The sequence below is a fragment of the Pelodiscus sinensis genome, chromosome 2, assembly GCF_052426305.1.
Source record: "Pelodiscus sinensis isolate ZL-2025 chromosome 2, ASM5242630v1, whole genome shotgun sequence".
Taxonomy (NCBI): Eukaryota; Metazoa; Chordata; order Testudines; family Trionychidae; genus Pelodiscus; species Pelodiscus sinensis.
Genome location: NC_143053.1, coordinates 175690378 through 175714521, shown reverse-complemented (window position 1 = coordinate 175714521; position 24144 = coordinate 175690378). Strand labels below are relative to the sequence as shown.

General features: G+C 41.9%; 2 protein-coding genes across 24 annotated transcripts in view; one reads left to right on the top strand and one right to left on the bottom strand.

The window, feature by feature from the left end:
* Positions 1 to 21319, top strand: part of MLH1 (mutL homolog 1) — a 44667-nt gene extending 23348 nt beyond the window's left edge. For all 3 annotated transcript variants that reach the window (XM_075921790.2, XM_075921791.2, XM_025185134.3), the window contains 8 exons: positions 5270 to 5631; positions 8579 to 8724; positions 13357 to 13465; positions 14289 to 14352; positions 16226 to 16390; positions 16992 to 17084; positions 18209 to 18322; positions 21048 to 21319. In XM_075921790.2, coding sequence (XP_075777905.1) covers positions 5270 to 5631; positions 8579 to 8724; positions 13357 to 13465; positions 14289 to 14352; positions 16226 to 16390; positions 16992 to 17084; positions 18209 to 18322; positions 21048 to 21215 — 1221 coding nt within the window. In that variant the 3' untranslated portion in view covers positions 21216 to 21319. The remainder of the gene's footprint in view (positions 1 to 5269; positions 5632 to 8578; positions 8725 to 13356; positions 13466 to 14288; positions 14353 to 16225; positions 16391 to 16991; positions 17085 to 18208; positions 18323 to 21047) is intronic.
* Positions 21320 to 22224: 905 nt separating this feature from the next.
* Positions 22225 to 24144, bottom strand: part of LRRFIP2 (LRR binding FLII interacting protein 2) — a 123525-nt gene continuing 121605 nt past the window's right edge. For all 21 annotated transcript variants that reach the window (XM_014574054.4, XM_025185124.3, XM_014574053.3 and 18 more), the window contains one exon: positions 22225 to 22935. In XM_014574054.4, the coding sequence (XP_014429540.3) occupies positions 22825 to 22935 (111 nt within the window). In that variant the 3' untranslated portion in view covers positions 22225 to 22824. The remainder of the gene's footprint in view (positions 22936 to 24144) is intronic.

The window sequence follows — 24144 nt, the reverse complement described above, 5'->3', positions numbered from 1 at the left end:
GGGCATCTCTTGAGTTGAACAACGGCACTGGACAGTCTGGTCTAAGAGGTGAAGTCCCCACCTGATGAGCAAAGCGTCTGTTGTAATTGTGCGAGAACATTGCAGGAATGGGACCCCTGTGCAGAGATTGGATTTTTTGGTCCACCAGAGGAGAGACGTCTTGACCTCTGTGGTACGGTGAGCAGGAGTGACATGGGATTCCTGCCGAACCAGAGCTGTAAGCAGTGCATGTGGAGTCAAGCATGTGACACCACAAAGGTCATATAAGCCATGTGGCCAAGAAGTTGTAGGCAGTCCTTGGCTGTGGTATATGTCGAGAAATAAATCGCTGTGGCCAGTGTCTGAATGGTGAATTTGTTGTGAGGTAGGTAGGTTCGTGTCGCCTGGGAATCCAGGTGGGCTGCAATGAACTGCATAGTCTGGGAAGGGTCTTTTCCCAGTTTATGCAAAGGCCCAACTTTTGGAAGCACTCTATGGTTATTGCTGTTCTGTGAGCAGACTCTGTCTGAGATGTAGCCTTGAGGAGGCAGTTATCTAGATAAGGGACTATAGTAATTCCCATGGAGTGAAGATGCACAGTGAGCACCTTGGAGAAAACTCGAAGGGCTATGGATAGCCCGAAAGGTAGGATGTGATATTGGTAGTGTTCCAGGCCTACCATGAATCTTAAGAAACTCCTGTGAGCAGGATGTATTAAAACATGAATGTAAGTGTCCTGGAGGTCAGGTGCTGAAAACCAGTTCTCTTGTTGCAATGCTGGAATAATTGTTGATAAGGTAACCATTTTGAGTCTTGATGAACTTGTTCAAGTCTAGAATTGGCTTCTAGCCTCCTGACTTCTTTTGAGTTAGAAAGTAATGGGAATAGAAGCCTGTCCCCTTGTGCTGTTGCGGGACCAGCTCTATGGCCCCTAGATTTAACTGGTGCAGCACGTCTTGTTGAAGCAGGGACTTGTGAGAGGGGTCCCTGAAGAGGGATAGGGTAAGAGTGTGGGTGGGGGGCTTGGAGAGGAACGGGATGATGTAACCTGTCAGAATGATGTCAAGCACCTATCTGTCTGAAGTGATGGAGAAATATTGGTGGTAAAATGGGTAGAGGTGGTTTAGGAAGATTCTCATAGTCATTTGCATTGAAACTTTTAAGGGGTTTTCGGAGCCCTCGATCAAGGCTTCAAATTTGTTTGTTGGCCGGTGGCAGTTGAGGGCCAAGCCTGACAGCCGTCTGAGGCTGGGTTCTATTCCTGCTGGCATTGTTGTCCTGACATTGGTTGAGAGAGGCAGGATAGCCTGATCACTGATAAGGCTAGTAACAGTACTGCCTGCGTCAGTTAGTGGATGTATGTATGCCCAGAGTATGGAGAGTTGCGCAAGAGACCCTCATGGTATTGAGGACTTCATTGGTCTTGGCCGCAAGCAGTTTCATGTGGTCAAAGGGCAAGTCCTTGACTGTGGATTGTATCTCTCAAGGGAAGGTGGCTGGGGAGAACCAGGAAGCTCTCTGCATTACAAGGGCAGTGGTTGTGGTTCTAGCCGCAGTATCCAGTGCTGTTTGGCGGGTGGCTCGAGAAACAACCTGTCCCTCAGAAATAATAGCCACAAATTGGGGCCTCTTTGCCTCCAGAATGTCATCCACAAAATCCGTAAGTTTGGAGTAGTTGCAGAAATCATTCTTAGCCAGCAGGGCTGAGTAGTTCAAGATCCTGAACTGTAAAGTTGTGGAAGTGTAAACCTTGCAGTGAAAGAGGTTGAGTCTCTTGCTATCCTTATCCAAATGAGTGGCAAAAGAATGTTTTGCCTAGTGGTGAGCGGCTTCCACCACTAGGGAGTTTGGGGTGGGGTGTGTAAAGAGAAACTCCGAGGTGTTAGTGGGTACATAGTATTTCTTATCCGCTCCCTTGCACGCTGGTGGAATGGACGCAGGAGTTTGCCAAATTGTGTCGGTAGGGTCCAAAATAGTGAGTTTGATAGGGAAGGCAATCTTGGATGATGGTGAAGGTTGTAAAATGTCAGTGAGCTCATGTTGAGGCTGTACAATTTCCTCTGTGGCAGTCTTGAGTTCAGTTGCCACTCTCTTAAAGAGCTCGTTGAAGTGGGCAAAGTCATTAACGGCCAGAGTTGGAGTTGTGGCCTTGTCAGGTGAGGGTGAGGAATTATTTGGAGGTGATGAGTCAGGAGGGACTCCTCAGTTGCCTGAGGTGGTTCAGTATCAGGCTGCTGCACGGATGGTGTCGTGCGTGGTGTATAAAAACTAGCCTGTTTGTAAGGACTAGGCTGCACTGTGTGGTGTCTCCTGTGTGAACCACAGGGGCTCCAGTAAGACCATTGTGGAGGATACAGTACCAGAAAAGGTATCCAATGATGACCATACCATGGAGAAGGGGCATGAGGACAGTATTATAGTAGAGGACTACAATGTGGAGAGAAGGAGACCTGTATGCCCTCTTCATTGCTGGAAAATTGTGATGGCACTGGAGACAGCATATGAGATGTTGGTACTGGCGATGCATCAATACCGAAAAGCAGAGATTGAGGAGCTGACATCACTGCGAGATCAGCATTTCGCATATATGGCAACAGGGCCACCAGGATTGGTGCTGGAGTGTATATTCCCAGCCTATATGGTGCCAACGGTGTGGTCGGAACTGATGGTAACGACCTCTGGTACGTTGACGGCACAGAATATATGATCAGTTCCACTAATCTCATTGGTGCCAACATTGCTGGCGAGTGGGTAAGGACTATCGGTGCAGCTGTAATAGACGACGCTGTCAGTACCACTGGGCGTGCAGGAGGAGCTGATGGTGGTGGCACTGCAATTGTCGGTACTATTGTCATTACTGGTACCAAGGATGTAAGCGGTGGTACTGATGCCATCATTGGCACCAAAGCAAGTGCCGGCATGGCTTTAGGACCCTTTATGGTCACCTTCGGTGGCAGTTGACGGTGCTGCAATTCCTGAGGTACCGGGAGCGTTGTAAGTTCCGGCACGAGACCTCTGTGTGGAAATTCTGGACAGAGACCTTTTCTAGAGGTGGGCTCATGGTGGAGCACTGAGGAACATCTCCTCTTTTTTTGTCCTGAGGGAGACCTGGGGTGATTGTACCTCCCTAGGTGGCACACTGGGATCTGAAGCCGGGTGTCTCCTCTTCTCCGTGAGGATCAACTTTAAATGGAGGTCTCTGTCCCTGTGAGTCCTGGCTTTGAGTTTGGCACAATGCAGACAGTCCTGAGATTAGTGTTTTTCTTCCAAACACCTGATGCATTCGGAATGCCCGCCAGAAATATGGATTGCCTCCCTGCAGGAGGCATAGTGTCTAAAGCCTGGTGAACCAGGCATGGCCAAAAAAGTTTTTTTTTTTTTTTTAATTTAACAACAATTATCTAACTAAAACTGACTAATAACTAGTAAATGCTTTAAAAACTACAAGATACACTTCAAGTAAACCAGAGAACTACAGAGCTCCATCTCAGGCCAAAGATGGTTGAGAAGGAACAAGAGGGTTGGGGCTGTGCGTGTGCGGTATCTTTAGGCGCCAGCTGGCACCACACCTGCAGGGACTTGCTTCCAAGGCATTGGGACGACTTCAAGACCAAACATGGAGCATCCACGGCGACACCCTGTAATGGATAGGAGGAGTGCTGGCCAGCACCCGATGACTAAGGGGTTAAACTAGGAAGGGTGTTGGCGGGGGGCCGGCAGAAGAACCAATTGAGAGAGTGTTGAAATTTGAATTGGAAATAGATACCTTGTGTGCTTTCTTTGTGTAGGAGAATAAAACCAGGAATTGAGACACACAAAATCATTTAAAGCCAGGCAGGACTAACAAGTAATTAGGGGCATAGAAGTGGACTGAAAAAGCTTATCTAGTTGCTGTGGGTATTTTCTTTATTTTGTGGTTAGGATTGAACTGCTTTTTGTGAATCTATGCCTCCCCTCCTTATTTACTATCGAAGAATTGTTCGCAGAGATTTTCTCTGTGTTTTAATTTGTTTTCCTTAGTTGCTATGCAACATCTAGCAACCAAGTATGCTCTATCAAGTGTATCTTTTGTTTTGTAATAAAAATCACTTTTTTTTAAGGTGGTGATTTGATTGTGTTCTGGAGAGTAATGGTTCTGTGTGTATGGATGTGCCTGCCTGAAACTGGGTGGTCAGCTACCAAGAACTGTACCTTGTTTTCTCTCTCTGTCTCTGTCTCTCTCTTTTTTTTTTAAATCTCTTTTGCAGCAAAAGAGCTTGGGGTACCCTTGGGGGAGAATTCAAGTGTTCACCCCTGGTTTTAGGGATAAAATCACTTGATAATGGCAGCTACTCTCCTCCCCTCCCCCAAAAGTCAGTGAATCTGTGACTCTGGGGGAGTTTTGTAACTGCATCCTGTGGAGGCAAGGTACATTTAAAGTCTTTGTGGGCCCCCACCTTCTGCACTTGGAGTGCCGGAGTGGTGAATAGCCCTGGTACATCCTCTCGAAGTAGTAGTTTTTTGTCACTGAAACTTGGGCATTTTTCATGACAAAAGTCTCATTCCACCGTTTTGTTGGCAAATGCACAATGTAAACAGACTGGGGGAGACAGTAGGGGAGGGAGAACCCATTTTTCTTTCTTTCAGTTAGTCATTAGGACTATGTCTAAACTACACCCCTCTGTCAGCAGAGGGATGTAAATTAGATGTTTTGAAAGCACAAATGAAGTGGGGATTTAAATATCCCGCACTTCATTTGCATAATTGCGTCATGGCGCTGTTTCGAACAAGTGCCATTTCGAAACTGAATCTGCAGTTTAGACACGTTTTTTTCGACAACGGGGCACTTGTTCGAAAGATCCCCATTCCAGCACCATGATGCGACTATGCAAATGAAGCGTGGGATATTTGCACTTTTGAAACATCTAATTTACATCCCTCTGCTGACAGAGGGGTATAGTTTAGACACAGCCCTTGGGTTTACAGATGATGAGAAAATATTTTTAGACTGAAGGGAGACCTTTTAAATGAACTCATTGTTTACTTTTTACAAAATATTAAATTAATGGATGTTCCATTTAATTAATGTTTAAAGACAACATTAAGTAGAATTATGCATTTATGTAACACTACCATTTGTGTTCTTATAACATTTTGAAACAGTTATGTATGTTAGATATATGCAAAATAACTATATGCATGTGTTGCTAAAAGCTGTGTAATGTAGACAAAGCCTTAAAATAAATACATGGGCATGTACAGTCTCCTGAAGATGTTGAATTTCTCTTCTTTTCCCATTTTTGCAATGAAGACTTTGATCCCAGGAGTTGAATGCTCTTCCACTGAGGTTGTTAAATCAGTAGCGACCTCCTCTTTCACAACTAAAGGAACAAGTGATAAAGTCTATGCCCACCAAATGGTCCGTACTGATTCCCGAGACCAAAAGCTGGATGCTTTCCTTCAGCCTGTGAAGAAAGTCTCGAGTACTGGGCATACAACAGTGATCCAAGATGGTAGAACAGACCTTTCTGATGGCAGAGCCAGGCAGCAGGATACTGAAATGGAAGATCTCAATGACTTTGATACAATGGCTGTTGCACAGGAAGCTTCAGTGATGACACCAGAACTGCAGAAGGAAAGTGGAAGGCTGAGTCCTGAAACAGGTCTTACTAGGTAAAGATGACCTATGCTGATAACAGGGCTCGACAAATAATACAATCTACTCGCCCGGGGCGAGTAGACTGTAACCTGGAAGAGCCAGGTTTGGGCGATCTGCACATGCGCAGATCGCTGGACAGCGTGACTGGCGAGCGGGGCTCACTGCGGATTGGCGAGTCCTGCTGATAGATGATTAGTTTTTATCAAAGTGGATAAACATATTTTTTTAATTTTATAGAAAAGTTTAACTTAAATCCGATTTAAAAAAACATATTGTTTAAGAAATAAACCTATTGAAAATGTCAATTTAAAAACTGTATATTAAGGCCTTCATTTTAAGTTAAATTTTTAAATTAAATAAATTAGCAGTGTCTGCTTGCTATCAAGTTCTTAGAGAAAGACCACTTAAATGGTGCTAGTGGTTAAACATCTGGAATCAAAGTTTGTTGAAGTACTAAATCAGCTTTTGACAACAGTTAACTTTTCTGCAGGTGTAAACAATATTTTCTCAATTTCAATTTATTCAACTAATTCAGTTCAATGACTAGTTCATTCAAAGCTAAGAAACAAAAGTTGTATTTGAAAAAGCAGGAAAACTTTTTTCCTTCTTCCACTCTACGAATAAAAATTAGGAGTGAGAGGATGAGCCCTAATAGTTCTAAAATCTTGATGAGAAGCAGTCACTTCAATTCACTGAATGTAGTTGATATTTTCTTTTAGTAAATCCTTCAGTTTTAAATGCAAAATGTTTTTTAAAAACTTTTTTTATCCAGAAATTTAAGAAAAACTAAATGCTGTTTTTGTGCATTTTATAATTGAATTTAGAATTTGAATAAACACAAGTTAAGTTCTGTAGTAGCTTAAATAAATGTAATAGGCATAGTTTATCCTCTTGGTGCAAAAAGCACCACATTTAGTGTAATTAGTTGCAAATCGACATGTTTTCGTAGTTACTGACTCATAAGAATCAGCTTTTCTTTGTGAAAATAACTAAAATGAACAAATGCAAAAAATTCCAAAATATTGATTATTCAAATCAAGGGTCTCTGGTTGTTGATTTGAATCATGTTTTTTTTTTTGTAAGTGATATCACTTTATTTAAATCAGTGAGCACCTTAGAGACTAACAAATTTATTAGATCATGAGCTTTTGTGAGTAAAACCCCTACAGAAAGGCCCCTTCTCTCCCCCCAACATGAAGCAAATACTTATCAGTAGTCACATACCCCTGCATAGATGCACTTACCCAGGAACTTACCTCTGCAGCAAACCCCGTTGCCAACTGTATCTACATATTTGCAGACCTAATCACGTAAGCCACAACATCAGGGCTCACACATTTAATGTAATATATGCCGTTAAGTGCCAGCAATGCCCTCTGCCATGTACTGCGAAAGTGGGCAGTTTCTGCGCCAAAGGATAAATGGACACAAATCAGACATCAGCAATGGCAATATACATAAACCTGAGGGAATATTTTAACCTTCCTGGACATTCAATCATGGATTTAAAAGTAGCCATTCTTCTACAAGAGCATTTTATCACTAGATTACAGAGGGAGACCGCTGAACTAGAGTTCATTTACAAGTTCATCACTATCAAATCAGGCTCGAATAAAGAGTTTGATTGGTTCATGCACTACAAAGGCAATTTCTTCTGCCTTTTGATATTTGCGTTTCTACATCATATGCTATGAATGAGAGACATCCAGCCTGATTTAATAAGCTTCATTAACACTGGTCATACAGTTGACAGGTAACTTCTTTTATCATCATATACACCCTGGTTTCTGTATTTCCACTCAACTCATCTGATGAAGTGAGTTTTACCCATGAAAGCTCAGACTTAATAAATATGTTGGTCTCTAAGCATGTGTCTACACTGTAGAGTTATTTCAAAATACCTTCCTTTATTTCAAAATAACAAGGCAAACGTCCACACTACCAAGGCTGTTTTGAAATAACGAGCTTGTTGTTTTGAAATAACTCCTGCTTGTGAAAAGGAATAAGCTTATTTTGAAATAGTAATTTCAGGAGTTATTATTTCAGAATAATTTATTTCTAAATAATCTGGTAGTGTGACCTAGCCCAAGGTGCCACAGGACTGCTTGTTTTTAAAGTTACAGACTAACATGGCTGCCCTTTAGACTTGATTTAAGTCCATTCATCCTGCTGTTTATGAAAGGTGTGCAGTTAAGTTTGGGTGCTTTTTTAGGAAAATCAGGAAAAGGGCTTTAGGAAAGCTAAAAACCAAATGTGAACAAATATCTTGAGCTTTCACAGAGGAATTAAAATCTTTATAAACCATAACACAGAAGTCTTGTGCTGCTGCTGGAGAATTAGAAAGTGAAAATGACCATTCTCCAAATTGAGAGATGAATGTGAAGGAAATGAACAGCATAAATAGTGAAAAGTAAATAGGGTTTGTTTTATTTAGGATGATTATGTATGAATCACAATCTCTTATGCTCACCTCATAGAGGACTGAGTTTCCCCTTATAGTTAATGAGCAGGGAGGATACCCAGTGTTCCTTTTCTAATCTTGCAGATAATTCCTGGAAAAAAATAATCTGATTTGTGACTTTTAACTATTTACAAATAGTCAGGAGAAAACTAATTTTTCATTATATTGAAGAAAATCAAATCTAATCAAGGTACATGCTGGATCTTCTGTGATTATCTCCTTTAGGGCCAAGTCTAACTCCTTTTGAAGAGGTCTTTTTAAACAGTTGATTTGGCCAAAGTGATTAGTCATAAGAATCCCTAAATAGCTTTAACAGTTGGCCTGTTTTGTTAAACAGTGCCTTGGAAATGAAATGAAGTCTTTCCTTTTTTGAAACTTTCGAGCTAGCTGGTTTCCTGATTGCTGTTTCATGTGAGGTTACTGCACTTCAGGTTGAGTATACACTTGAATATCATTCTAATGAGAACAGAAAATATTTTCTTTTTGTCTCTGCATTGCAGAAAGAGACAGCGGTCAGACTCTGATGTAGAAATGGAGGAAGATACTAGAAAGGGAATGACTGCTGCCTGCACCCCTAAGAGAAGAATTATTAACCTAACCAGTGTGTTGGCTCTGCAACAGGAAATTAGTGGTCAAGCACATGCAAGTATGCAAGACTCTTGTTTCTCAAGATGATTATTTTTCTGACTGTTAAACATATGATTCCTTGGACTACTTAAGATACTTTTATAAAATTGGCACAACAATAAGCCTATTCCTGTTGCAAAAGAAAGTTTGCTGGGGCTCTGTGTAGCTTGCAGATTGACCTGCTAACCCAGAACTGTATTGAGTTAACACAAATTTTGCTCAGACAGTTGGATTAAGTTTTTTAAACCATAAGAACCAGCACATCCTTTCCCCACTTAGCTAGGACAGGTATTCACTTCATATGTAAGGGCCGGTTTAGCTTTTAGTGAGTCTGCATATTAAACTGCATTACTAAACAAAAGACACTAATTACTGTAAGGCTTTTTTCCATTCCAAGTACAGATGTTAACTCACCCTATGGAAAAATAGCCTACAAAATTGCAGCCTAAATATCACGGTTCGTTCTTTGTTTGCTCTGGATACAAGGACAAAGTGAGGTTTCTTAAACAATGGAACTTTTATAATACAAAAATATTTTTTTCTTTTTTCCCCCCTATTTTCCATCTTGAGATTTTTCAAGGGTAAGCCATGTTCATGGTCATTTTTTTTTTTTTATTGCCTAGTATTGCTAGTCTCTGAAAAAGGATTGATAATGGGAATATGATGGAACCAGATTAATTAAATTGCTGTAGCTTGTGCACACCATTTTTATATGAATGAGGAAAGGGGAACCATGTTCGCTGTGTCACATACCTGCCTCCTGTGAAATCCTTATATAGTTAAACTCCATTTGTCCGGCATTCAGTGGTCCGGCACTCTCCCGATATTCCAGCACCAACTGGAACCTGGAAGTGCTCTGGCCATCTGGACAATTGGAGCTGCTGGCAGGGAACGGCGCGGCGAGGGGTGAACCCTCCGCCATTTTGCAGGAAGACGGGGGAAGCCCCACGCCACTGCTGAGAGCAGGCTCCCCACACCCCAGAGTGCAGTAGTTATCGCTGAGCGGGGGGGGGGGAGGTGAGGGGCGGCGCTGCGGGACCCATCTGGCAGCACCCCAGCTGCTCTGCTTCACCCCGCCACTTCCCCAAGTCTGCCGTTACTGCTGCTGAAACTCATGAGCGGCGGACAAACGGCAGAGCAGAGCAGCTGGGGTGCTGCTGGGCACAGAGCAGGGGGGTGAGGGGCACCACTGCAGGACCAACCCGGCAGCACCCTAGCTGCTCTACTCTGCCGCTTCCCCAAGTCCTCTGCTGCCGCTGCTGAAACTGACAAGCGGCGGACAAGCTGTGCAGCAGAGCAGCTGGGGTGCTGCCGGGTTGGTCCCTCAGCGCCGCCCCTCACCCACCTGCTCCGCGATAACTACTGCAGTCTGGGGGGTGGGGAGCCCGCTCCCCTCCTGGAAGCGGCGCGGGGCTTCCCCCGCCTTCCTGCAAAACAGCGGAGGGTTCGCCCTTTGCCAAGCTGTACCCCGCCCAACCCCCGGACGCAGTGCGGCTCCCAGCAGATCCGTCACAGCTCCCCGCTGGAGTACCTTCTGATACTTCGGCATATTTGATAATCCGGCACCACGTAGGTCCCAAAGGTGCCAGATTATCGGAAGTCTACTGTACAAGGTAAAGATAGTTCACAGCTTGCAGATTCTTCTTAGGGCAGTTTCCTCTCTGGTGGTGATTTACTTCATGTCCTCTGCCCAGCACAATCCTTGTTAGTTAGTGAAATTGAAGCACAGTAGGAATGGCATCCATTCAGACTTTCCAGCCCTATTAATTTGGTCTAGGTATTGGAACTCATACGGCCTAACAGTTTTTGTCTAGTTAATTTAATTGACTAGTAATAAGATTCAGGGAAATTCCACAGCTAAGGAAGGCCAGCATCTACAGATATCTATATTGTCTGCTAAGGCTAAGAAATCTTGACACCAAGCAATCACAGTTTTTCATGAGGTCTTTCAGGAAAAGATCAGTGCTGGCTACTAGTACTGAATGCAAAATGCCTTATTCTGGTTTATCTAGTCCACCCACTAAATAATTAAATAGAAAGGCATTGCAGTTATTCTATCATCTTCCCAGAATGATAGCAAAGAGAATTAGAGCAACTGTCCCATTTTGTATTGCCCCCATAATGTCTCTGTAATACATACTGGAAAGCCATATTTGTATCCATTTATCCTTTGTCACAGAGACCGTCTGGTTTAGAAGAGCATTGCTGGCACATCACATTAGAGAATGTGCAAAGAGGATGAGCCCCTGATGTTGTGACTTATGGGGTTAGCTTCTGTGTTGGTGTCACTAGTATAGATGTGTGGACAGAGTTGGCATCTGGTTTTGTTGCAGGGGTAGGTTCCTGGGTGAGTGTATCTGAGCCTGTAGTATTTGCTTCAGGTTGGGGGTAGGGATGTTTTAATATCCGTTAATTGAAAAGTCAATTAACCGCATGAATTGTTATTGGTTAGTCAACTATTCTGTAGTCCCCGGGGGTAGGGCTGATAACCAATGTGCTCCGGCCCCACTCCTGAGGAGCCCCCTGCCACTCCGTGCTACTGCCTCTATATTAGAGGCAGCAGCATGGGGTGCCAGGCAGGAGATGGTCTGCAAGGGGAGCCAGTTTAAAAACTAGCTCTCCTTGTGGACAGGCTACCTGTTGTCCTGTGCAGCTGCTTCTGATATAGCTCTGTTCAGGGTGGGGTCCCGGCCCATACTCAGCGCAAGTCTGAACAGAGCTGCCTGCCCACCTGGTTCCTAATACAGTAGAGCCGTGGTCCCCAACACGGTGCTTCAATGCGCCCGCCAGGTGCTCGGGGCTGGCCTGGCCCTGGGCACATGGCGCACGGGCGCTTGGCGGGGGAAGTGCCGGGCGCGCGGCACTCGGCGGGGGTGGGGGGAAGCGCCGGCCCCGGGCGCGCAGCACTCGGCAGGAGGGGGGGAGCGCCGGCCTCGGGCGCGCAGCACCCCGCGGGGGGGGGGGGCCCGCCCCCGGGCGCGCTGCCCTTGGAGGGGGCCCCGCCCCCGGGCGTGCGGCTATGGGGGGGCCCCGCCCCCGGGCACGTGGCTAGGTGGGGCCGCCCCCGGGCGCACAAGTGTCCCCGCCCCCTGGCGCCCGGCGGGCAAACGGCCACGCCCCCTGGTGCACGACAACCTCAAAAGGTTGGGGACCACTGCAGTAGAGTCCCTATCATCCAACCTAAACGGGACCGACACGTGGTCGGATTCCTGAATATGTCGGATGATACAGACTCTACTGTAGAGAGCAACGGAACAGCTGATGCTGCTCCTGCTGGGGACAAAGTTCCTGCAGAGCAGCATCAACTGTTCCGTTGCTCTCTAGGAGCCGCTCCTGCCAGGACGCTTCCAGGCAGGAGCGGCATCAGCTGTTCCCTTGCTCTCTAGGAGAAGCTGCTGCTGCTGCCGGGACGCTTCCAGGCAGGAGCGGCAGCAGCAGCAGCTTTTCCTAGAAAGCAAGGGAACAGCTGATGCTGTTCTTGCTCTCTAGAAGAAGCTGCTGCTGCCGCCGCTCCTGCCTGGAAGCATCCCGACAGCAGCAGCTTCTCTTAGAGAGTGACGGGGCAGCAAGCGGGGTGTTGGTTAATCCGGACTCCGCTGTACACTTTAAAAGCAGAGCCGCAGCAGGGGTCAGTCCTGGACCTGGTGCAAGCTGGGACTAAGCTGGGCTGCTAGCCAGCCGGCTAAAAAAATTACTGGCAGGCAGTGGTTAAATGCATGTAGTCTATAGCATTAGCCTATAAGCTTTTGCTTATCGGTTAATCAGTTAATCAACTATACTGTAACAGCCTTCATTGGGGGGTTATCTGCAGGCAAGGATTGGCCTGTCTTCCAAAGTTGGTGAGAGTGAGGGATTTATTTCCAGGATAGGCTGTAGATTGTCAATGATGCATTGAAGTGTTTTAAGCTGGGGGCTGTAGAAAGGCTTGACTCATTGAAATACACGTCTGACACTTTTATATCTCATAGCACATGCTAATGAAAATCAGGTAGCACAATGCTTTAATAATACTATGTTTGCAGTGCCAAACTCTTCTGAAGAAATTAGATGAATTAACAATAGGTCTTTTTAATAGATTGGGTGGAACGGTGCTTCATTTCAAGAGCCTTACTTTTTATTATAAGCGCCATCTTCTAAACAACGAGGACAGACATTTCATCTGGGAAAGCAAATGTCAAGCTAAGAATACTGATCTACATATTTATTTGGTGCTAGTGGGGAATATAACCCTAATAAGAGCAGTATGGTCAATTCTTAAATCTAATTTAACCCTGCAGTGATTTTTTGCATTACAAACTTTCTTTTAGGCATGTTTGATGTTTATTAATCTCTTCCAACCAGGAACTTATCCAGTAAAACATGATAAAATTCAAGTAAAATACCAAGATTTTTACAAATTGTTTTCATGTTTTGAATTTAATATAACCTTTCTCATTCATATATTGTCTATTTTATGATAACTCTTGGGATGTTCAGAATTTCCTTGGTACTTTTTAATACTTGGTTATTTTGGACTGTTTGCACTGAAGTGCATAGTAGTGATTTAAGCAGTAGTTTGAGATTTTTCACAACTTGAATAATCAAGATTCTTTTCAGACTATAGCAGATCTGGGTTGGGAGCAATTTATATGACCTCATGTTGTTATTCCAGGTCTTCAGGAGATGTTACATGATCACTCATTTGTTGGTTGTGTTAGTCCTCAGTGGGCCCTGGCACAATACCAGACAAAGCTGTATCTTCTCAATACTACAGAACTCAGGTAAACACTGATTTTATTCTGTTTGGTGTGTCGTTAGGAATTGAAATTGTAGGTGAACATGACTGAGTGGTTAAAAGTATGAAATAATAGAAATGAAGTACAATGGCAAAGTGAAAGGTACATTTCAAAAGCAGCAGAATTGGTGATTTGATGAGCACTCAAATGGGAAAGACCTCAAACTTTTGATCTAAAACTTTCGTATTTATCCTACAAAATTTATAGGCTGCTGCTTTGTAATTAAAATGTATTTTACTATGTTGTGTCCAACTGGCTAAAAACCCAGAGGATGAAAGGAATTCGATTCTACATCATTCCTACTCATACAATCCATTTCAATAGCTAAGTTTAAAATTAAAGTGCTGCCATGGCAGGAGCGCTTGGGAGAGGGTTCTCCCAATGCTCTATTAAACCATCTCCATGACGGGAGTAACTGTCAGCACTGGGAGCACAGCTTAATTCACACTGGTGCTTTCTAGCACTGTAACTTGTGCTTGGTGGGGGGGGGGAGAGTTGAGGGTCTGGGATGAGGCATACCTGGGAGGTCGACAAATGCCTTTGTTGTCGACCACGGAGTGTCCAGACTACCGCCCTGAGCCGACAAACAGCTGATCGGCTCAGCGTGGCAGCCATGTAAATTTAAATGAAGCGGCGATTATTTAAATCGCTGCTTCATTTTCCTATGCCGGGTAGTCTAATCTACATGCCTCTGTCGACAGAGGCATGTAGTCTAGACGTACCCTAAGTGTACTGCTTTTTACCAGAATATGTATATGAAAAAATTAGACAAATGGTCATTTCAATTAAATCTCTTCCTCCCAATCAGCCAAGAACTCTTCTATCAGATTCTTATTTATGACTTTGCAAATTTTGGCATTCTGAGGTTGTCGGTAAGTATAACTTCTCTTCAAATCTTTTATATAGGTTTTGGAGAGAATAAAGAGATATAAAAGTTTTAACCTCACATACAGGGTAGGGATGTAATAGTGTAGTCGATTACATGCTATAGACTATATGCATTTCTCTCTCCCTGCCAGTAAATTTTTTAGCAGTCTGGTCAGCAGCGTGACTCAGTCCCGGCTTGCAACAAGTCCAGGACTTACCCCTGCTGCAGTTCTGCATTTAAAGTGCATTAGGAGCCGGGCAGGCAGGCAGCCTGGCTCAGTTCTGGCTTTCCCTGGGTTTTGGAACTTAGACCCCGCCTAGACAAGGACTGCTTCCACCCCAGACTGCTGCATCTTTCTCAGAAGCAGAAGGTCAAGGTCCCTGAGGGGAGCTGTTTTTTAAATTGGCTCCCTTTGCAGACTAGCTCCCGCCTGGCACTCCGTACTGCTGCTTCTGATACAGTGGCAGCTGGCTCTGCCCTGGGGGATACTAGAATGGTCGACAAACCGATAACATTTCATAAGGTTACTCGACTATTCAATTAACCAATATTTAACATTCATAATACAGGGAACTGGCAGCACATTGTAAATTATGACCACCTTTTAAAAGCTGGTTTAAGTGACTTGCCTAGCATTACGTAAGAACTCTTGGACAGAGATGGAACTGGAATTTTTCTGGCCAGCATTCAGTTGTCCTTAACCATCCTTTCTCTTCCTGCAACCATCTACTTTAGTCACTACAGACCTTTCAGCTTCTGCAATAATTGAGGCTGAAGTACTACAAATAAATACGTCTCCTTCACCCCTGATTCTGTCTGTTCTCACAGACTGCCCTAAGGCATATGCACTAGGGGGCTAAATTAAGGGTACACAATCTTAATTTTAGTATGAAACAAAATACAGGACTATGTAGCACTTTAAAGACTAACAAGATGGTTTATTAGGTGATGAGCTTTCGTGGGCCAGGCCCAAATGGTATATATGGTTGTGACAATTTTCTTCCACTATTTGATCTGAGGAAGTTGGTCTGGCCCATGAAAGCTCGTCACCTAATAAACCATCTTGTTAGTCTTTCAAGTGCTACATAGTCTGGTGTACCTGAAACAAAAAAACAGGACTAACACGGCTACATTTCTATCACTTAATTTTAATAAAAACTTTTAGTCCTTGATTTTGCAACTTTTTAATTTAACTTTTTTGGTAATTAAATATATTTCATATAGAACATAGTGTTGACTAGGTCAAACTTCAGAGATGAAGGTGGATCTCTGTTCAATGACAGCCAGTATATAAAGGCTTCAGAAGGGTAGCCGAGTTAGTCTTTAAAGTGCTACCAGACTATTTGTTGTTTAAGTTTTTCCTGTTACAGCCTAACAAAATATGTAGATGCTTTTGTGGACACAGCCCACTTCTTCATCTGTGCTCACGAAAGCTCATACCACCACCTGCATATTTAGCCAGTATATAGTTTTTTTTAAAATGCATTCCCTCTGATTCATTTACTTTGCACTTACATGAAGTAGGAGATTGTTAATGATTCCAAAGCTGTTGCAAGTTCAGATAGTAGTTACTTTATTATTAGTAATAATAATTTGGTTCCTTAAAGAGATTACTTACGAATGCACTAGATTTCATGTTAAAACATACCTCCTGTTTTGCTCTTTGTCAGAAATGTGTGGGGAAGTGCTAAAATTTAGCATTTAAATATGCCACTGTATTTTGCAACCCCATGAGCTGTAGAGATGGGATTATTGTAAAGAGTCTTCTGTATTCAGACAAAAGTAAAATTGTGTGACTGCTGAATGAGGAACATCTGGATTTTCAAGGTAGGGGTATATATGGGGTAGTGATAATTATACCTCATGGTTGCTTACAGGAGCCAGCTCCACTGTATGATCTAGCTATGCTAGCCTTGGAGAACACTGAAAGTGGATGGACAGAAGAAGATGGTCCAAAGGAAGGACTTGCTGAATATATTGTTGAGTTTCTAAAAAAGAAGACTGAAATGCTGAAAGACTATTTCTCTCTTGATATTGATGAGGTGACTACTGCTTTTTGCTTTGGTGTCAAAAGGTTATTTGTATAATCCTTAAATATTGGTAATGTACAGTAAAACTCCGATAGTCCGGCATCCAGCTTTTTGGCACTCCCAATACTCCAGCATCCAAAATGCCAAGCGCTCCTGACCAGCTGATTAAAAAGCCTGCCACTCAGCACACGTGCTGGCTGTAACCAGACGGAGCATAAGGTGGGGGGGAGTGGGATTGGGATCGTGTTACAGTATGGAGAAGAGCATTTCGCTTCAGCAAAGGGGAAAGGAGAGGGGAGAGGCAGGAGGATCAGGTTACAGCACAGAGGAGACGGGGAGGGGAGAGGAAGGGAGATTGTGTACTGGCCAGCTGTTAAGCCATGCAGCTGTACCCAACCTCCCGATTCTCCGGCACCACCTAGGTCCAAAAGGTGCCGGATTATCGGAAGTCTACTGTACAAGGGAAAGCCATAATATTTGCTATAAGATTAGCACCAACCTAATAAATGCTATCACTTACTAAATAGAAAACAGCAGTGTGTTGGTATGTCTAGTAAATATATTTTTAAGACCATAGATATTTCAATATGTAAAGAAAATGTTATGCTTACAGGATGGAAACCTTACTGGATTACCACTCCTTATAGACAACTATGTTCCACCATTGGAGGGACTACCTATGTTTATCCTTCGCTTAGCCACTGAGGTATGGTCAAAACTAACTGTTCAGCAGTTAGTTAATGGGAAAGTTAATTTAGCCTACAAATATTATCTTTTCTTTGTTATTTATTAGGAAATGTGATTTTTTTTTAAAGATATGCTCTAAAATCTAGTAAGTGGCAGGAATACAATAATTCAGCCACTGAGAAATTCACCAGAAGAGTTTATATATGTTTTTAGACCCTGTCCAGACAGAAACAATTGGTGCAAAAGTTTAGCTGGCCATATTCTTGCCTCAAATGACCATACACAGTATTTTAAAATGGTCAATGTAGTAATTAAGGGTAAATTGTTGACATGTGCCTTGCTGTAAGTTTCTCTTCTAAAAGAAAAAGTGCACTCATTGCTTAAGAACATTCACAGATATTAACTATATAAGAATACATTACAACGAATGTTTAGAAAATTTTAACAGGTCTTATTTTTAAAGACAGGCAGACTTGTACTCTATTCCTTGCTTCTTTGTATCCTAACGTTGTACCAACAAATAGTCAAGACAGTAGCCTATTTTTACTTCTAATTAACTGGGCTTCAATTTGACTGACTAGTAATTAGCAATAATGTTCTTTCAAAACTACTGTTTCAAGTACGGCATGGACATCCCTGATCTGGCACAGTGTGGACTTTACCAGTCATGAAGCAGAAAGTTTGCTAGACAAAAGGAGGTCAAGGTCGGGCTCTCTGCTGCTAGACTCTAGGCCAGTGGTTCCCAAACTTTTCGGCATCATGCCCCATTTTTGAGAAACCATAACGCCACCCCTCCTCCCCCAATAGCAGCAAAACTTGTCAATTAAAAAAAAAAACACACACCTGACCAGGACTGAAAAACAAAAATAGCACCAAAACTTAGGGGGAGGAATTGACATGGGGGGGCTGGGTTGCCTCGTGCCCCCCCTCCCCCGCCCCGAATTTTAGCATGGTTCAGTTTGGGAACCCATGCTCTCTGACCTGGCAACATCTGTGATCCTGCTGTACTTGTTTTCCCTGTGAGTGCTCCAACCCTGGAACACCCACAGGGTCCCCTACCATGCCAGACCAGAGTGTCCTGAACTAGAGATGTTCAATCTGTACTGAAACAAATGTCTGCTCTTAACAAGTTTGTTTTTACAGGTAAACTGGGATGAAGAAAAGGAATGTTTTGAAAGCCTCAGTAAAGAATGTGCCATGTTTTATTCCATTAGAAAGCAGTATATAGTGGAAGAATCTGACTTGACTAACCAACAGGTATAGTAACTGGATATGCTGCTGCAGTCACCTGGGTAAATCCTTGTGTTGAATACTAAAAACCTTTTAAAGATGACGTCATGACAACTCTCCCATTCTATGGAATCGGGTGAACTGTGCAGCAGGTTCTGTAAGAATACACAGGCTTATCCTCCAAAGAAAGCTGCTCTTACAAGGCCAAAGGAATTTGCATACTTAGAAAAATCATTAAATAGATCTCCTGCATGTTTAGAAATAAAACTTCCTGCAAATGTCTAAAAACATTGCCCCATAGGTTTTCTACGGAATTTTATTTCCTGAAGACTACCTGGTATGTGGACCTTTAAAAAGTGCATGTTCTGATGAATTGTTAAATGCCTAAATATTTTTTTTAAGTGTCGAATCTGTATCATTACAGTATCGACTCAGGACTTTCCAAAAGTTGACTAATCACATTGTGCAGAGTTTGTTTCCTCTGAATAATGCCAAAGCAATATTAATACCACCTTAATATTAATCTTGCCTTAGTTCTCTGGTTTGTGAGACTGCATCTCTAGCTGTTAAAGACATTCTGATGAGAGATACAGGAATTCTAATCCACTTTGGGCCAAGAATGTGTGTGCATGAGTGCTTCCATTTTTGTCCCTCTCCTCTCCCCCAGGTGTATATAAGACATGTCAAAATATACACAGAAGGATGGAGGGGGTGGGTAAAGTGGATAACACTGAGACTAAGGCTGTTGAGACACATGTCATTTTAGAGTATATTACACTAAGAGTTCTATATAAAACAGGAAATAATTGTTCTGCTCTACTTTAAAGGAAAGAGCCATCAGCTGGAATATTGTATCTGGTTTTGGCACCACACTTAAGTATGTGGTCTAACTAGAGCATCCACAGGAGAATTACATAAAAAGGCTTAGAAAACATGACCTGTAAAGAACGGTTAAACTGGCTTTGTTTAAATGAGAAGGCTGAGAGAGATTTATAAATCCTGAGAATTTTAAGGGTTGTTATAAGGATGGTGGGGAGTTATCCATGTCTAGGGAGGGTAGAACAAGTAGTAATGGGCTTAGGTTTGATATTAGGAAGAACATTCCAAGGAAAGGTAAAGCAATGAAAGGTTTCCTGAAGCTACCATGCAGTCCCCTCACTGGAGATTTTTAAGAACAGAGCAGGCAAACTCGGGATGTTAAATTTGCAGTTATCCAATTAATTGTGTAGATACAATTTGTATCTACTACATGATTACTTGCTAAGGACTGCTCTGAAGAACAGCAATGGGGACTGAGTAGTACTAGGAGCTGGGACTCAGTAGTACTTTTATTTTAGTACTTCAGAGCTTACAAAATCTATTTAGTCCTATTTCTTGTTGAGCTAGTCACACACACATTTGTTTACATTTGCAGGAGAAAATACTGCCATCTTTTTTGGAATGGAAAAATCCCCCAGAATAGTTAACTAACTAGTTAACCATTGGTGGTTGTCCCAGCCCTACCATGGCCTTAGCAAAGGGGGGGCTGACTTGTGAACCTTTCACATCCCTGCTTTTTTTTTTTTATAAACAATAGTATCTGAAAGGTATTGGCATGACACTGTTGTAGCCAGCATCACAAGATATTTAAATGTCAGCTATGCGCAAGAGTCCAATGCCCGCTGGTGGTTTCAAACACCGTTCCAGAGCGTATGTCCATGTTGACAATAGGTTCTGCTTGATAAAATTCTAATGCAGTGCAGACTGATTCATATTCACGGAGTCAGATGCCACTGAAGTTTCTGTATCAGCATGTTGCCCTTTTAAGACTTCTGAAACCATACTCCACACCTTGTCCTTCTCAGATTCTTAAACCTTGGATTGAATGGCATTAGAAATTTCAAATTGGTACCTTTGCATTTGTCAGATCTGCAGTGAAAGTTTCTTCAAATGAGCAACATGACTCATCCAAGACTACTATAGCATGAAATATGACAGAATGCATATGAAAGAGCAAGAGACAATCTTCCCCTAAAGAGATCAGTCACAAATGTAATGAGTTTTTTAACTAGCATCATCAGCATCGAAGTATGTCCTCTAGAATGCTTGCCAACCAAAGCATGATCTGGCATGTAAATACTTTGTAGCCAGCACTGCAAAGTATCATGCAACTGCCTACTCTCACTTTCCAGTGACACTGAAAATAAGTGGATAGCCTTCGATTCAGTAAACATAAACTTGTTTGGCTTAGCAGTTGGGCAGAATGAGAAATAAAACTAAATAGGTGCTAAAGTTTTACAGTGTTTTGTAAGTTATACTTTCACAAGAGATTTTACTACAATAGTTGTATGAGGTGACTTGAAAAAATACTATTGTCAATTTTAGTGCAAAGATTTGTAAAAAAATATAAAGTAAGCACTACATTGTTTTAACTGAAATCAATATTTGAAAATGTAGGGAAACATCCAAAATATTAAATAGTGCAATTAGAAATGAATTTTAGAATGATAAATCATGACTAAAGTTAATTGCAATTAACTGACAACCCTGATACTTAACTATGCATAATTAACCCCTTTTAAAAAACTCTTTACTGTAAAGTACTTCTGGTACTAGGTTAAGCATCTCTGTTGCAGAAGGAACCCATGTTCTCCTTTCAGAGTAAGCACTTAATATAGGGGAATAGGCTAGTTTTTATTTTTCCACACCATGCACTGGAAATCACTGAAAAGTATTTGAACTCTCTAAAATTCCTTCATTTTTTTTCTTTCAGGCTTTAGAGGTTGGATCTGGTTCAACATCATGGAAATGGACAGTAGAACACATTATTTACAAAGCTTTTAGGACCCACCTTTTGCCTCCTAAACACTTCACAGAAGATGGCAACATTTTGCAGCTTGCTAATCTGCCAGACCTGTACAAAGTTTTTGAGAGGTGTTAAATACCAGCAGACCAGAGCTAGATGAGTAATGGAAGAAAGGAGATTGTTATACTGCCTTTTAGCAAAGAGTTCTCGTTTCAGAAATAAAACTGGCCTGTATTCAATTACTGTAGCTATTTAATGTAACTTAGTGCAACACTGCACCAACCATGTTGAAAGCTTCCCTCCCACTCAGAATGGAGCTGAGGTGCCTCAACAGGGAGATTCCTTATTTCCAAAAGGTTAACTTATTATAGAGAAATGTATAAAGCTGTCCTCCTGTTGCTGAAAGAAGTGGACTGATCCTGCAGTAATCAAAGCAGCTGCAGGAATTAAATGAAATTGCTCTGGTCCTAGTCACTATTCCTGTAGAGTAATATATATATATATTCTTCTTCAAGGTAAAGTAAACCGTTTAAGAACAGTGGTACATGACAGCAAGGTTCATACTACTTAGATTCTGCTACAGTCAAATATCAAAGTTTAGGGGAGAAAAATAGCTATGACAATCCTGTACAATTAGAGATGACAGAAAAATAAATATTTTTACAGTATCATTTACTTGAGGTCACAGCTCAAAGTTTTAAAGTATTAAAAAAACTCAAAGTTTTAAAGTAATAAATGTAAGTACATTGAATGCCCTTTAAGATCAGTGATAGAAACGTGGCCCTTTAAGATCAGGAATGTTTACTGGAGTATATTGCAGAATGTCAAGGGTACCTGTGATCAGGTTGGTTTAAATGCCTCCATAGATTATAGATCCTGAAACAGCTTTAAGATAATATATAAAAAAGCCACTCATTTCTGGACAGTACCATGTCCATTTAATGAACTCAGACATTGCCTCACCCTTCCTTTCATTCTAAAGTTCCATTCCAGAATTTAGCAGCTGCTATACAATTTACAAAGTATAATAAAACATCTTCCATGACTAAATCCTTATTTTTGATATTAAGCGTAGCAGAGCTAGTACTTTCTTGGCAAAACAATCCAGAACTCAGATATGCTATCACCCATGCAAAAAAGCATGTTTTATAATAGTCCCTATTTTTATTTGTACGTAAATTTAAATATTTTACAAAATGCAGCTTTCCATCAAAATTTATAAACTTTAATGAACAGATCTCCAAATTGTATCTTAAAATAAATGTTATCTGATTTCAAAGGTTAGATCTAACATATTTGAAATCTAAATTGAACCATATAGAAGGCACTTGTGCTGTGTGATGTCTTGAGCAAGTACACTTTGTAAATTTCCAATAGACAGTGTCCTCTTGAATTCATGCAGTCATCTTCAAGCATTAAAGCAGCTGAAAAAAGTTAAGTAAACTTGATTCCACAGTTGTGAAAACAAATGTTTTCTAGTAATAAGTCAATCATACAGCATTGTGCTCCAGCTCTGACTCTACAATTAAACTGCTAAATAAAAATCACCATCATTCGCATAGGAATTCAAATTTTTCATTCTCTCATAAGTTACAAAAAGTATGCCATTTAATTCTGCAACTACATTATTGAACAGCTCAGTGTTCAAATAGTTTGTGCCAATGAACGTCTGTATTAAAACAAGTTAAGGGCTAGTTATTTCAGGGAGCAGTGCACAACTGGTTCCATTTTCCAAACATTTCTTCTACTGTTGAGATAGAAGTGCAGTCCTGTTTGCCTTCATCTTCTCCAGTCTTTTTACCAAGTGACTATTGGTCATCTCCATCTCTTCTATCTTATCGAGTGCTGTTCTTAACTAAAATGAAAACAAAAAAATACATTCAGTTTCAAAGTAACTGCAGCTGGCTTTACTTTAATGTCCTGTATTGATGTGATTAGCATATATTAAGAGGTATTTTGTTTAGGATCACAACTAGTCATCTATAACTGATCTAGTTGATGGGCAGACATCTGAGATGACAGGGGTATGACAGTTGTGCCTTGTACAATAGCTCCCATTCCATCCCATTGTTTGCATAATTTAATGAAATGCCATATTTGGCTCCCTGGAGAAGGGACTTTGGGTAGTTTATCTTGAACACTAAAGGTGGTTCTAGCATGCCCATGACAACACAGATTGATCCTTTGATTCCTGCAGAGCATGGCTCTGCTCACCCAAATGGTCCAGGTTAGGAGAACACCTTTATGTAAAGGTGAAGTTACTTCAAAAGGTGTCTGGGATATATGCACTGCAGACAGCAGAATAAAAGCAATACTCCCAAAATTGTCTTTGCTGTCTTCCTCTTGCTATCTCCCTCTTACAATGTTGAGAACTATCCTGTGTTTTATCTGTCTCCTCATTGATTGACAGTGGGTAGCTGTCAGGTTGAGAGCATGTAGCCACTTTCCTCTGAAAGAGGCACGATTCCCAAAGACACCATTCTTAACTCTTAAAACACAAATTGAGAAATTTGACATTAACAGGAGTGCTCAAACCCATGCATTTTAAATGACAAAATACCTGAATGCTGTTCTTTTCCTCTTATCACTTTCGTAGCCAAGAAAAGGCTTAAGTGAAAAACACATTTGTATCACATCTTGAAGACTCAAGGGCTGTGTCTACATAGGCACCCTTTTCCGGAAAAGGGATGTTAATGAGACCAGTCGGAATTGCAAATGCTGCACGGGATATTTAAATATCCCCCGCGGTATTTGCATGAACATGGCTGCCACTTTTTTCCGGCTCGGGTCTTTGCCGGAGAAAAGTGCCAGTCTAGACGGGATCTTTCGGAAAATAAAGCGTTTTATTTAAGAAGGAATTTAAGAGGAATAAGGGATCTTCCAGAAAAGGCTTTATTTTCCAAAAGATCCCATCTAGACTGGCACTTTTCTCCGGCAAAGCCCCGAGCCAGAAAAAAGCGGCAGCCATGTTCATGCAAATACCGCGGAGGATATTTAAAGCCTCCGCGGCATTTGCAATTCCGACTGGTCTCATTAGCATCCCTTTTCCGGAAAAGGGTGCCAA